The sequence below is a fragment of the Sturnira hondurensis genome, unplaced genomic scaffold, assembly GCF_014824575.4.
Source record: "Sturnira hondurensis isolate 20B ecotype Veracruz unplaced genomic scaffold, ASM1482457v3 Scaffold0018728, whole genome shotgun sequence".
NCBI lineage: Eukaryota > Metazoa > Chordata > Mammalia > Chiroptera > Phyllostomidae > Sturnira > Sturnira hondurensis.
Window position 1 is genome coordinate 16,332,483 of NW_028091359.1, and position 15,254 is coordinate 16,347,736.

The 15,254-nt window shown below is 38.7% G+C and overlaps 1 protein-coding gene across 2 annotated transcripts in view; it reads left to right on the forward strand.

Moving 5' to 3' along the window:
• NLK (nemo like kinase) overlaps positions 1-15,254 on the forward strand; it is a 150,842-nt gene that overhangs the window by 121,283 nt on the left and 14,305 nt on the right. The window contains exons 5-8 of one of the 2 annotated variants that reach the window (XM_037070321.1): positions 1,257-1,342; positions 4,922-5,131; positions 8,081-8,182; positions 13,242-13,328. In XM_037070321.1, coding sequence (XP_036926216.1) covers positions 1,257-1,342; positions 4,922-5,131; positions 8,081-8,182; positions 13,242-13,328 — 485 coding nt within the window. The remainder of the gene's footprint in view (positions 1-1,256; positions 1,343-4,921; positions 5,132-8,080; positions 8,183-13,241; positions 13,329-15,254) is intronic. The other variant, XM_037070322.1, reaches the window with a different exon arrangement.

The window sequence follows — 15,254 nt, forward strand, 5'->3', positions numbered from 1 at the left end:
TTCAGAGGTGAGTAAGCAGGACGGTTTGTTGAGCAGCGATTGTTTAGTAGGAGGTGACTAAATTCAGAGTAACTCTGTTCCCTATGGATGTCATCCTTTCTGCCAGCCCGCAGCAGGTGGGCCTGGTCAGAGTGTTGGCTGGTCACACTCCAGTGCAACTCTAGAAAAACAGTGATTGTTCAAACAGGAGTGTGAAGGGGATTGATGGAAACAGCCAGCTAAATAATCCTTCAGCGTGGCTTATTAAAGAGCACAGACTTCACAGAGAAACTATTTGAGCTAATGTTGGAGCTTCCTCTGGCTATTGGATTTGTCCTTCAGAATTTTTGCTATTACAAATGAATTATTTAAGCCGAAACAGCTTTCTGACCTAGTAAACTTACTGCCCCCTCTCCCGCTAAGATTCATATAATTAAGACATTTTTTATAAAGATTGAAAAGCATCAGCCAAAAGGATTAAAACCTGAAAGTTCACCTTCTATAGATTGGTTGGTATTCAGCAGTTGGGGTGGGGGAAGGGAACATTTTGGATATTGGATCTTTTTTTGCACTTGTAAAAAATTAGATTTGCTATATTTTATTCAAAAGACAGCCTTAAAACTCTGACCTTTATCTAGCAGTGCTAAAGCCCTCAGTCTTGTAAAATGTCAAAAGCATTTTAAAAGTAGTTAATTACCCTCTTGATTCTGAGTGGTAGAGAAACTACCAACACATCTATCAAGTTTCTGACTTTTGGTGGATCAGTGAGTATCTGTCCTGGGAGGACTCCCTGCTGGCTGATGGGAACTACTGTGTTGGAACAGGCTGAGTCCCTGGTTGAGGGTAGCAGAGCTCCAGTAGCCACAGTAGCCACACTGACGCGTAATTCAGGGGTATTGGTCAGCCTGAACACCAGTGCCTGAAAAGCCTGTCTATCCTTAAACCCAGTAATCTTTGGAATTGTAGGCATTATCTCTAGACTTTTTAAAAATTACTTTGTTGTTGTTCAGTTGCAGTTGTCTGCATTTCCCCACCACCACTCTCCCCCACCCCCATTATCTCTAGATTTTGTAAACCTTTGATGACATTTTATTTTACTGTAGCAAAATTATAGACTTTTTTATTTTTGGAGATAAGGCTAAGTCAAGCTTTTAATAATTGTTCATTATATAGTTATTTAGGGAACCATTTTAATTCTCTATTTCTGTGGTTTTCCCAGATCAGTGGTTGAGTAAAAGGAATTAAATATCTGCAATGAAATCTGCTTGTTATTTCAGGTTTGAAATATCTCCATTCAGCTGGCATTTTACATCGAGACATTAAGCCAGGGAATCTCCTTGTGAACAGCAACTGTGTTCTAAAGGTAGCTTTTCTGTTTATTTAAATCTTAGGAAAAAATCAGAATGTTAAGGCAGGTTTAAGAAAAACATGTTTTTCTGAAAGAAGTAAATTTATTTTCACCACTTCACCAAAAATTAAAGAACCCAGTCCTCTCTAGTGGTATCACTAGTCATGGCTGTAGTAACTGACTTGGAATGTTGTCCTACGGTTTCTTTGTGATGTTTTGCATATGTTTCGGAAACCCTGAAATTGGAATTACAGTGGAACTAAGAAATAAGAATAGAGAAAGTGATTTCTTTTCAGATTATTCCACTATTAAAGGAAGTGTGTATCAGAAGAAATATTGAAAGACCAGTTAGCTTCTATTTATATGTGAATGAAATATGGCTTATAAGAGGACTGTTTTTGCACAGCTAACATTTGTATATGCTGTTTGACTAATGTAGCAAAGTGAGAAAGTGGAAACATTTAAAAGTGGAAATCCTAAGCCACAAAGGGGTCAAATGTATTTCCACAATATATAGTAACCAGTAATTCCTCTGAAGAATTGCTTACCAAATTAGTTATAGTTAGTAGCCCCAAAGTCTGATGTCATCAATTTCAGGTTCGCTTTTCCTCCAGTACCACCCCGACCCTGTTGTTGTTTTTTTGTTAGTGACTCACAAACTCATAGCAAAATCCACATATGTGCATTTCCCCACCTCTGATAGAACTGTGTATTAGCAGAACTCTGGGGTAGTGAGAAGTCCGCCACATTTTTCCCCATCATAGGTAAGGGCCTTCCTTGAGCTATGTCATTTCTGTGTAAGAAAATTCAAATTCCACTTACTTTGTGAGTAGCTACAGTAATTATGTGGTGCTTCAGTCTACAATAAATGTGAAATATGAAATATAACTGATTACATTTGAAAAACAAAACTTTAAAATGTTTTCTTTTTTAAAAGTAGTCAGGAGTGGGGGAGACAAAAAGTTGAAGGGTATGAAGAGGTGCGAACTTTCAGTTGTAGCCAAGTCGCGGGGACGTGACGCATGGAGTGGGGAACGCGGTCGGCAATGTCGGGGAGCTCTGTGTGCTGCCGGGTGGGTGCCAGACTTGCCGCGATACTCACTTCGGAAGACGTAGAAGTACAAATCATTATGGCAACCAGAACTAGTATAATGTTGGGTGTCAAGTGTAACAAAAATAAATTAATAATTAAAAGTACTCCAGACTATCATTATTGCATAGCATGTTGGCAGTTAAACTAAACATTAAAACCAAATGTAAATAAATTTTATTTTTTATTTTAAGTGCTTTCCTTCAGCTGTGGGCCAGTTTTCTTTAAAAGATGCAGTATTATGCTCCTTTTGAATAAAAATTCTCCCTTCATATATAGCCTTCAAGAACTTTGTTCTGACTCTAAAAAACTCAGTCTTCTGATTCCACAGAGAAATGAATTGTCTCCAAAACCCACTGATATTCCTTCATAGGTCATTGGGTTCATTCCTCCACTACCTATCTCTATAATCCATTTTAATTGTTTTTTTTTAATTTTTTAATTTTAAAACATTATAGTTAGGAATTCTTTGTTCTATTCAGCCAAATCAGTTTTATGACAATTTAAGCCAGTTTCTTATTTCAGATTCTAGTGGGAGAACTTCACAAAGCATTTTTTGCAGAAACTGTCATGCTTGACTCCATTAGCTGCTTGAGGTCCATTTTCCAAGTCATCTGTTACGGTGTTGTAACCTCTGGCTACATGAACGAGTAACTAAAGGAGAATGTCATTTATGAATAAACAATGCATGGATCAGAACAAATTGAAATTTTGCTCTGCGCCCTTGACTTGTTGTCGTGGCCTAGGTGAAAAGGCAGACTAGAGTTCCAGACTACGACACAAATATTCTTTTCTCAAATGTACAAACTCATCAAAAATATTACAGTAAAACATTTCTTTTAAATTAATTTATTAACAATATATTATGAATATATTGTTTCCTATTACGAACAAAAGATCATTTTGCTAGAATTCTTAATATCTTTTTGGTTGTCTGATCATAAGAGCCTTTTATTTTGGGTTTAACTTGTCTTCCAGATAAATTGCCAAAATGACTTCATATCAGACTGATGTTTTTGACAGAGAGCTTGCTTTATATATAACAAAACACTTTTTGGTGGGGGCATGGCTACAGTTGGTTTTATACACACACACACACACACACACACACACATATACATACATACATACATACATACACATACAAGAAAGATAGAAGAGTGGATATAAGTTTTTCACTTTGGTTTTGTTTGGTTTTAAAATATATGCTAAAAATTCATGGGAAGATAATAGAGTTTAAAATGTGTTATTGAACCCTAGCCTTTGGGAGGATTTGAATACCCCCGTATACAAACATGAGTTCATTTGATGGGACCAGACATAATAAATTGGAGACAGAAAGAGAGGGTTGTCAAAAATTAGGGGTAATTTTTTTTTCCTTGAAAGTAGTGGTATTTGAAGGTGCCAAACCTCTTTTTGAATGAAATCTTATGCTGGAGCCTCAATGTAGAAAACAGACACAATGTATTGTTGTGTCACTTATATTGACTCATGAAGTTAACCAGGGAGAGCCCGGGAGCTTGGGTGGCCATTACTGTCTTATCTCATCCTCAGTGCGGGCGATGTTTGCTGTGGTGGCCCAGTATCAAGAAAGTCTTGATTCCTAAAAATAAGCAGAAGTTGGCTGGCACTGCGGCTGTTTACTAACAGCTCACCTTGCGATCTCAGCGTACTTTTCAGTTAAACAGGAATAGGAAGAAAAGATTTATTCTTAGTTCTACATATTAATTAACCAGCCTTTCTCGTTGACTGTTACGTCTCCAGGTTCTAGCATATTGTCTAAAAACACATACAAGCACTCAGTTAAATGTGGCGTGAACAAGCGAATGAACCTGGTAGCGCTGGTATCACAGTGCTCCATTTTAACATTTCACATTTGAGTGTGAATCAATATTTTAAGTAGATACATATGAAGTTTAGGTACAGAGTTTATGGAACTCCTGAGGTAACTCCTCAGAACTATATTTAGCAGGACTCAGTTTGAAACACATAGTTTTAAAGAAATTTTACTATATATATTCTATAAAGATAAAGAACATAGCTCAGGACATCTTCAAGCTACACCTTTTTTTCCCCTTATAATATCTTCCTTGGTAAACCCCAGCCTTGAAAATAGATAGCTTGGTTTCTACATAAAACATAGAAATACACATTCAGATGTTTTCTTTTGATTTAGTCGCCAATCAAAAAGAGGTGAGATACATATTTTTTTCCAATTTTTTTATTTAATTATTTTTCAAGTACAGTTTTCTGTCTATTACTCCCATCCCATCCCACCCCAAGATACATATTTTTAAGATACATCATTTTACATAGAAATGTGGAAATGTAAGAGTTTCTTCACTGTCTTACAAATAAGATCAAATTATATTTTGACAAATGTTCTCTACCTATATCTTTGAAAACTATTCAAAGTTCAAGGGTCTATCAAGATTTTATTTGTTGTTTTGTTTCACTTTACCATTTGTCTGTTTGACAATATTTTGGTGATCTTTTCTATTTAGATCTGTGATTTTGGATTGGCCAGAGTGGAAGAATTAGATGAATCTCGTCATATGACTCAGGAAGTTGTTACTCAGTATTATCGGGCTCCGGAAATCCTGATGGGCAGCCGTCATTACAGCAATGCTATCGACATCTGGTCTGTTGGGTGTATATTTGCAGAACTACTCGGACGAAGAATACTGTTCCAGGCACAGAGTCCCATTCAACAGGTATGATATCCCTTTAGGTTTTTGAAGCTTCCAATTCTGTTACAGATTTAAAGGAAAAATCATCTTGCATACATGTGTTCATCTTATTGTGCTGTCTAAATTGATTTAGCAAATTGAGATTCACTTAAAATTCAGAAAGTTATTAAAAGATTATGGAGAGATTCGTTGTATAACTTACAAGCCTATTAGAGGGAGTGGTCACTATTTCGCTGGTGCACAGCAGCACGCTGCTGTTAACAGTTTGCACAGGTAACATTTTCAGTTGTACGAGGGCCTCTGATCTTTCTGAATGGGTCTGACTTGAAAATGTGTTTGTTGACTTATTATACTTTATGCTTAGAATATAAATTTTGAGTGTTGGTTTCTTTAAGTCTAAACATTTAGAACATTCGTAACATCATGGGGCTAAAATATTTCATTATGTCAAAGAACATCAGAAGTTGATTAAAATGTAGCTTTAACACACCATGATATTTTCATTGTCTGCCTTTATAGATAATCCATTATTACACATTTTCTTAGGGTAATTTCTAAGTACTTTTTACTGATTAATTTTAATAATATTTGCATGATGATAATGTAACAGTGATGAGCTCATGCTGTGGAATCAGGTGGGTTCAAATCCTGGTTCTGCCACTTCACTGTCCATCAGACCTTGGGCAAGTTTGATGGTCTGAGGATTATTGTGCAGATTAAATGAAGTAGTAACATTGAAAGTAAGGCCTGGCACTCAATTAGGAAATATGATGGTGGTGGCCTGCCAGGATGCTAGGGATACAGCAGCAGATAAGACACAGTTGTTGCTTTTGTGAAACTTTCATATAAGAGAGAAATTAAATAAGTAAACAAATAAATACAATCCAAGTAATGATGCATTCTATGAAGAAAAATCAAACCAGGTTAGGGACAGAGAATGATGACAGAGCAGAGCAGCGCTAAAGAGTTCTCTAGAGGAATAACATTTGAGGGGTGACCCAGGTGAAAGGAGGGAGCCAGGTACCAGGGAAGAGTGTTGCAAGAAAAGGGACAGCCAGCATAATAAAGCCCCTGAGGCAGGCACAGCTGTGGCGTGTCGCAGGGATGGCATGATCAGGGAAGAGCACGTCGGAGCTGAGGTCAGAGAGAGAGAGAGCCTGATAAAGACTGATAAAGACTTTGGATTTTGTCCTGTGCAAAGTGTGTTGGAAAGCTACCTGAAGGTTTTGAGCAAGGGTGAGTTTAGATTTGACTGATCACATTTTAAAAGATCACCCTGACTACTGTGTATCTTTGTACATAATTCATGCACCTGACCAAAAATGGAATCATTTCTTTTTATTCTCTTTCTACAAAGAGTTGCTAACTGATTCATTAGAAACCGTATATGCTGTGATCAACATTTGAATTTATTTCTCTATGTATTCAAAGTCTCCTTTTTTAAAGTTTGCATCTTCAAAATTGATCCTAGTGATAAAACTTATGGTGTAATGCTAAGTCCTGTTGCCAGTATCCATCTCATTGTTCGATGCTTTTGGGGAGTAGAGTTTAACAGACTTACCTGTAAGACTGTAATTATCATGTCTGGACATAAGAAGCTGCCATACAGAAAAGCTTAAGTAATATATTAAACAAGGATCTTGGGTTGCTGCTAAAAAGAACATATAAAGGAAAGTGTGAAGCAACTGGAATGGGATTGATATATCTCATTTTTTAGAGAAATACATAGGCCTTGACTTTGCTAGTGAGATGTAGCCACTGAAGGAAAGCTTGAATCTATCATTGGTGTATTTTGGGGCAAAATGTCAAGATGTGAAATGGAAAAAGAACAATTTCTAAATGGAAGTAATTTTCTGTAGCACTTTTTTGTATCTTTGGGAAATAAGTAGCTTACGTGTTGCAGTGCCAGACTTCATTAAAAATGTTTCTCATCCGTGGGTCTGACCCATTTAATACAGTTTCCTGAATGTACCCATTTGCTTTCATGGGCCTATCTTTCCCTTGTGCCTTTGAGTGTAGTTGTTAGGGGTCCAAAAGTGTCACCAGCACACTGTCCCCAAAAACTTTGCATAGAGAGCTTTACTTCTGTGCAAAACAAGCTACTTAACGATCCCCATTAATCTGGAGGGCAGTGGTTCTGATGGTCCCCCACCTGTTTAGATAAGTGGGGGAGAGACTTGTGCTTTGTGTGTGGCAACTCCCACACCAGGAAAAGAGGTATTTTCTAGGTAAGAGTTTTCCATTTTGAAGGAATTCTAATGAAATGTGACTTCTAATTAGGTTATGAGGTTACAACAAATGTGGCACTACAGAACTTTGTGAAGGTGCTTTGGTACTTACAAAGACTTGTTGGTGAGAAGACCCTTTTTATTGGGGTCTTTTATTGTGTCCACTAACTAAATGTAGCCTTAGCCGATATCGTGGTTAGGTCATAAGTGCCACAGTTTCCGGTCAGTGTAACAGATTTCTAGCATGACAAGAATGTAAAGGGGTGTGTGACTGTCTCGAATGTTGACAGCTTAGCTTTAATTGCAGATATACACCTGTATGTATTACTAAATCACAGCTGCCTGATTTGTGGATTATTTCCTTTATGAGCCTGAATCTGTGTGAAGCATCAGAATCTATTCATTAACTGTTTGAAAATAATAGTTATTAGCCATCAGCTAAAGAGCACTTCACCTCTACGAGGATCATTGATGCTGTGGGACCAAGAGACGGGGCAGATAGATGCAGACACCTACATTACTGTAGCCTTAACAGGCCAAAATGTGTTTTCTGTATTTCTACCATATGGGTTCCTAGTAAACATTTTTCCATTTTCTTTAATAGTCTAAGAAGTGAAAATAGGAGCTCCTACTAGTTAATCTGGAACTTTCCTTAGGTTTATTTCCCCCAAATTTGGTCCTCATCTCTAATGAAAAGTTGTTTTCATGAGCTTGCTGTATCCTCTGTATTTCGTGTCTCCTGTAGTTGGATTTGATCACAGATCTCTTGGGCACACCATCACTGGAAGCAATGAGGACGGCTTGTGAAGGCGCTAAGGCACACATACTCAGGGGTCCTCATAAACAGGTAAAAGAAGGAAGGGGTATCTGTATTTAACAACCATCGCTGCTGGCAGGATTTTCCTTCCAGTAGAATAGTGAAGTGAGGATTTTAAACAAAATCGTTAACTTGTGTTATTTATTCTGTATGTTATGTCCATAACTAAGAAAATGTTAAATATTGCCGTGGCTGGTGTGGCTCAGTGGATTGAGCACTGGCCTGTGAACCACAGGGTCACTGGTTCGATTCTCATTCAGGGCACATGCCTGGGTTGCGGGCCAGATCCCCAGTAGGGGGCACGTGAGAGACAGCCACATACTAATGTTTCTCTCCCTCTCATTCTCCCTTTCTTCTCCTCTCTCTAAAAATAAATATAAGTAACTTTTTTAAAAAATGATTCCTACCTTATTAATATAAGTTGTTACAATGATAAAGAGATGCAAGGACAACATGTAATAGTGTCTGACATTCTAAACACTTCATAAATATTAACATGGGTATGGCTCAGTTGGTTGGGCATCATTCTGCAAAGTGAAAAGCCACTGCTGGGTCAATTCCCAGTCAGGCGTGTGCCTAGGTTCAGTCCCCAGTTGGGGTGTGAACAAGAGGCGACTGACCAGTGTTGCTCTCTCACATAGATACACTGAACACACATAGAAGTGGAACAACAAATAAGTATATCTCTTTCCCTCTCTCTCCTTTTCTCTCTCTCTAAAATCAGTAAATAGCCCTGGCTGATGTAGCTCAGTGGATTGAGCGCAAGCCTGCGAACCAAATGACCATGGTTCAATTCCCTGTCAGGGCACATGCCTGGGTTGCAGGTCAGTTTCCAGCAGGGGACACACGAGAGGCAGCCATACAATGATATTTCTCTCACTCTCTCCTTCCCTTCCCCTCTAAAGATAAATAAATAAAATATTTTATAATCAATAAATAAACATATTTTTTACTGAGAGTTAGTCATCCTTAGCTACCTCCCACACCATCCCAGTCTCCTCTGGATAATTAGATAATATCTTTCCAGACATGTTTTTCTCTGTATTTATTTACATATATTTATACAAACAGAAATATGTACTGTTGTTTGTTGGGACTTCTTGAAAACTATAGATATGCAGAGGAACCCAATTAACTATCTTTTTAAAGTCACAAATTATTGCCTCAAATTGACTTGTGTTGGTTGATCAATATACACATTTCCATGCTGTATAACAGGACTCTTTCCAGTGAAACTCAGTTAAACTGGATTAAGCAGAAAGGGAACTTACTAGCTCATGTAACTGATAAGTCTTGAGTTCTAACTGATTTCTGGCCCTGCTGGCTTCGGGTAGTCAAGCAATGTTCCACACCAGGAATCTGACTCTTTCCTTTCCGTTTTCCTGGGTGTCAGCTTCATTTTCAGACAGGCTTTCCCTGGCATGTTGGCAAAAACTGGAACCAGCAGGCCAGGTCTTTGTTCTACTAGCATAACCAGAAAAAGTATTTGGAACTTTTGTGATTCAGTTAGGAATGTGTTTAGTTACAAATAATAGAAAATCGTGCTTACAGTGGTTAAAAGAAATAAGAGTTCATTTTTTTAATGTGTGGCCTCCCAGGTACAAGACAGGCAAAAGAAAAAGAAGAAGAATTTTCTATCTCATATATTGAAGGTAAATTAGGGAGAAGAGGACTGGAGAGTGTGTTGGGTTAGCCATTCCAGGTCCCTACCTTGTTTTAGACCACGTGCCCATCCTGCAGCCAGTCATGGCACCCAGGGGAACGGGCCCTTTGATACCCCAGGCCTGGGTCACGTGCCATCCTTGGTGTTGGGAGGTGGAAATCATGGCCAGCCAAGCCACGTGAGCATGAGAAGAGAGTGGCTCCCTAAAGGTCAGGGAATACTTAGGGGACAAAAACACTGTACGGTATTTTTTTATTGTCATTTTTCTACAACTCAGAATCTTGGATAAAGAAGAGACTCTTGGCTGCCGCAGCCCGAGTAAGTGTCTGTTTAAGTAGATACTTATTGAGGCAGTGACCCGTTGATAGGATTAAAAAGTCTAATTTAGTCTTTCTGTTCACCTCCTTGAAGATTGTCATTTTTCCTCAGATTGTTCCCAGCGAAGTGTGTCAGAAATAGATACAATATTTTCACTGAAGTTAAAATAGTCCTGTCTCCTGCCCTACCTTACATTTAATAGAATCAGAGTGTGTTAGAGAGTTCATTTAGTTCAAACTTCTTATTTTTTCAGGTGGGAGTTTCTTTTATATAGCCCCAGCGCGCTTACTGTTGTGCACTGTGCATTGTGCGTACTCAGTCAGTGTTGCTGGCTGAGTACACAGCATCTTTGCTGCCCCATGAAAACTAAGAGGAGCATCTAACAGGACTCACAAAGGCTCGCCACCTTGACTGCAGGGGCCAGCACTCTGCAGTTGGCTTAGCATGACTGTGGTACATCCATTTAGGGCCCCTCACCCAAGTCCTGAAGCTCATCCTCTCTTCATTTTGCTGACAATTAATCTCAGTCATTAAAAGAGCACTCTTATAACCTTTCCTGTCCTCGTGATTCAGCACTGGCACCCACCCACTCCTGCATTGCCAAGTGACTTATAAATGCGCAGAACAAACAGAAAATGGACTGGTATATTTTTAAAAGGGAAAGTGATGTATGTAATATTAGAGTAATTGGCAAAAACTTTTTTCCAAGTGGGATAGTTAGGGCATATTTTTAAGCGTTCTATTTTTCTCTTATTCAAAGTGATTCCACTACACTTGATGAGAAATATAAATTTGTCTTGTTCTGATACCCTGCACCCAACTGGTTTCAATTGTAGTGGCTGGTGAATTAGAAGGAAAGATCATTGAATTTGAAATGCAGCATCTCTAACGTTGTATCTTTCCTATGGGGTCAATGCTAGGAATTAAATTACTAATGGTTATTCTAGTGGAGAGGTATCAGTGTGGCTGAACTGACTATTCTTTTTCTCTGTGCCTCTTTTTTTTTTTAAAGATTTATTTATTTTTAGACAGAGGGGAAGGGAGGTTGAGAGAGGGAGAGAAACATCTATAGGTTGCCTCTCCCTCACCCTCACCAGGGACCAGGCATGTGCTGAGTTGAATCAAGGCAGCGACCTTTCATTTCAGTTTATGGGATGATGCCCAACCTACTGAGCCACACCAGTCAGGTGTCTCTCTGCCTCTTTTTAACATGTGCATAAACCCAGAAAAGGAGAAAGCATAGAATATGACTGTTCTAAGGTGAAATTAAACTTAGCCTCATTTTTAGCATATCTGTAAAGAAAGATTCAATTTGGGGTGGGGGGATGCTTAAAATTTCAGGTAGTCCTAACATCCATTCATTTGATTTTCATAGACTCCCTGTCTCATATCCAGGTGTCCTCAAGTCTTACAGATTTTGCCTTTTAATTTGTTCTACATCCTGTATTCAGTGGCTCCTGGAACTTCTTGGTTATGTTTTCCTTGCTCACCAGAGAGGTGTTATTTATCTTTGTTTCCCCGGAGCCTAGCCCAGGACCTGGCATTTGGATGTGATGTTAGTAGGTAGGCAAGCCTGTGTTGGTGCAGCCTAATAGATGAGAAAGCCAAAGTTCAGGTGATCTACCCAGGGCTAGTCATTGCAGAGTTAGAATTTGAAACCACATACTCTTGTACTCAGTCCAGTATTCCCTTCTCCAAGCTATACCTCTGAAGGTAGCATGAGGTATAGATTCACTTTGGAAAGTGGAAAGGAAAAAAGAATTGCTTATGGTGAGACATTTGAGTCAGTAAGAATTAGCTGGAATTTGGCTGCCAACCCACACAAGCCAGTGAAAAAGAGTACAGCTGTTCAGTCAAACCAAGAATCTGAATCTTTTAAGAGTATCAAAGTACTTCATTTTATATAACAAAAAATTCTTAGGGAGAAATATGTATCTGTTGAGGTATAAGTTAAAACCTCTTCCTTACAAAAAATACTTTTCTGCCTGCAAACATGCAAATGCACCAAGAGATAATAAGTTGGTCCACAAATATTTGAATGCCAGCTATATATGGGTTCTGTGTACATAAGGCCTTGTCTCTCTGGTAGTCTGGTCAAGTAATACTAAAGTAAACTTAAGAGAGCATTTAGTCCAGCCTCCTCATTTCATACTTAAGAATACTAAGATTCAGACAGGTTGATTTAGCTAATTTGTTAGTGAACTAGGACCCCCATCTTATCTTATACCTATAAGATAAGGGTATAATGAATGAGTACCTCCTGAGGGTTCTGAGGTGTCTAGTTCTTGTTGGATTTTCCTATGTGGCTTTGTTGGGAGGTGGCAGATATGCAAATCTTATAGCAAGATTCTGAGGCTATCATCAAGATACAGTGAGACCTTTTAGTGTCACTTGTATGACAGAGCAGTGACGCCATTCACCTGTTCTGTCCCAACTCTCCACGCAGTGCAGTGGAAGCTTTATAAGCTCTGGCTTTTCAGGTCGTAGGAGCCTTCTCCTTGCCCCAGTGCAGGCGGGTGAGATACGGTCCTGTGGGCATGCCTGCCACTTACGAAAGGCAACTATTGAATGAGAAATCAAGTACTAAGGGCAAAATAGGTGGACCCAGTGAAAGCAATGGCATGCTTTCTTAGAAGATTCTGTAACATCCTAAGTGTCTCACAGCTCCTTTAGGACTGGTGTTTTAGCAGCTTCATGGTAATGTTGCCATAAGATAAAGTTCACATGCTTACTTTTTGCACACTTTACAGGCTTAACTTTGCATGTGGCCAAGGAATTAAGTCCTTTTTCTCCCACTCCTAGGAATGTTTGGTCTTTCTTTCTTGCCAAAGCATTTACAGTACAAGGCTAAGGGGAGCTCCATATTTACAGGATTACCTTTCATTTTCCATAGCTTTAACCTCCAATTCATAATCATGCAAAAAAAATATGCTACTGGAAGTCTGTGACTATTGTTTTTAGAGACTAGTCAATGAGGGAAATATTCCCTTTGAGTTTTGACTCATAGGCGTATATTTTTTGAGCTGCATACTTAACATGTCGTAAATTAGCTATACTCGATATCTATGTATACTCATTTACATATTTGAATTCTTTATTTTTTCACAGCCATCTCTTCCTGTACTTTATACCCTGTCTAGCCAGGCTACACATGAAGCTGTTCATCTCCTTTGCAGGATGTTGGTCTTTGATCCAGTAAGTAGTGTTTATTTTTATATTTTGTAGTGAATTTAAAATACATTTGTTGTAAGAAAAATATCAAGGGATGGACAGTGTAGGTAATGACTTTTCAAAAGATAGACTTTCATCCCCAGTTTCATGTATATCATGCTCACTCCTCACACAAAAGTTTGATTATTACCATATGAGAGCTGAGGTGAAGAGAGATAAGGAACTAACTGTACCATCCTTATTTATTTCTATTTGTAAAAGGAGTTTGACACCAAGTTAAATCAAGGGAAAAAATATTAACATCGTTTGAAAAAATCTGCCCATTATACCGCATAAAAAAATGTTTACTCTTTAACTTGTGAGGGTGGTTTTTTCCAAATGCCATTTTTTGGACTTAACTCTTTTGACTCAGTGCTGCTCTTCATTTATTCATTCATCCAAAGAAGATTTATTATTCACATCTCTGCCAGTAACTATTATCAAAAAGGACTAAAAATGGAAACATTTATTTTTTTAATTACATTTTATTTATTATGCTATTACAGTTGTCCTGATTTTTTCCCCTTTGCCGTCCTCCACCCAGCACCCCCTACTCCTTCAGGCAGTTTCCCCCACCATTGTTCCTGTCCACGGGTCACGTGTATAAGTTCTTTGGCTATTCCATTTCCTATACTGTACTTTACATCCCCAAGGCTGTTCTGTAACTACCTATTTGTACTTCTTTTTTTTTTTAATATTTTATTGATTATACCATTACAGTTGTTCTATTCCACCCCTTCATTCCCCTCCACCCTGCACACCCCCTCCCCCACCATTCTCCCCCCCTTAGTTTATAACCACGTGTCTCAAGTTATTTAGATTCTATATTTCCCCTACTATTCTTGCCCCCCCCATCTATTTTCTATCTACTGTCTATGCTATTTTCTGTACCTTCTCCCCCCTTCTCCTCCTCCCACTCCCCTGTTTCTAACCCTCCATGTGTTCTTCATTTCTATGGTTCCACTCCTGATCTAGCTGTCCTCTTGGTTTGCTTTTGTTTTAGGTGTGGTTGTTAATAACTGTGAGTTTGCTGTCCTTTCACTGTTCATATTTTTCATCTTCTTTTTCTTATATAAGTCCCTTTAGCATTTCATATAATAAGGGCTTGGTGATGATGAACTCCTTGAACTTGACCTTATCTGAGAAGCACTTTATCTGTCCTTCCATTCTAAATGAAAGTTTTGCTGGATAAAGCAATCTTGGCTGTAGGTCTTTGGATTTCATGACTTGGAATACTTCTTTCCAGCCCCTTCTTGCCTGTAAGGTCTCTTTTGAGAAATCCGCTGACAGTCTGATGGGAACTCCTTTGTAGGTGACTGTCCCCTTATCTCTTGCTGCTTCTAGGATTCTCTTCTTCATTTTAATCTTGGCTAATGTAATTATGATGTGCCTTGGTGTGTTCCTTCTTGGGTCCAACTTCTTTGGGACTCTCTGAGCTTCCTGGATTTCCTGGAAGTCTATTTCCTTGTCCAGACTGGGGAAGTTCTCCTTTATTATTTGTTCAAATAAGTGTTCCACTTGTGGCTGTTTCTTTCCCCCTTCTGGTACCCCTATAATCCAGGTGTTGGAATGTTTAAAGATGTCCTGGAGGTTCCTAAGCCTCTCCTCATTTTTTTGAATTCTCATTTCTTCATTCCTTTCTGGTTGGATGTTTCGTTCTTCCTTCTGGTCCATTCCATTGATTTGAGTCCCAGTTTCCTTTCCATCGCTGTTGGTTTCCTGTGCATCTCCCTCATTTCAATTAGTTTAGCCTTCATATGTTCCTCTAATTTGTGACTATAATCAACCAGTTCTGTTAGCATCCTGATAAACATTGTCTTGAATTGTGCTTCTGAGAGGCTGGCAATCTGTTGGTCGCTGAGAGTTATGGGCTCTGGGACTTTGAGTTCTTGGGCCATCTTTCGGGCTGTT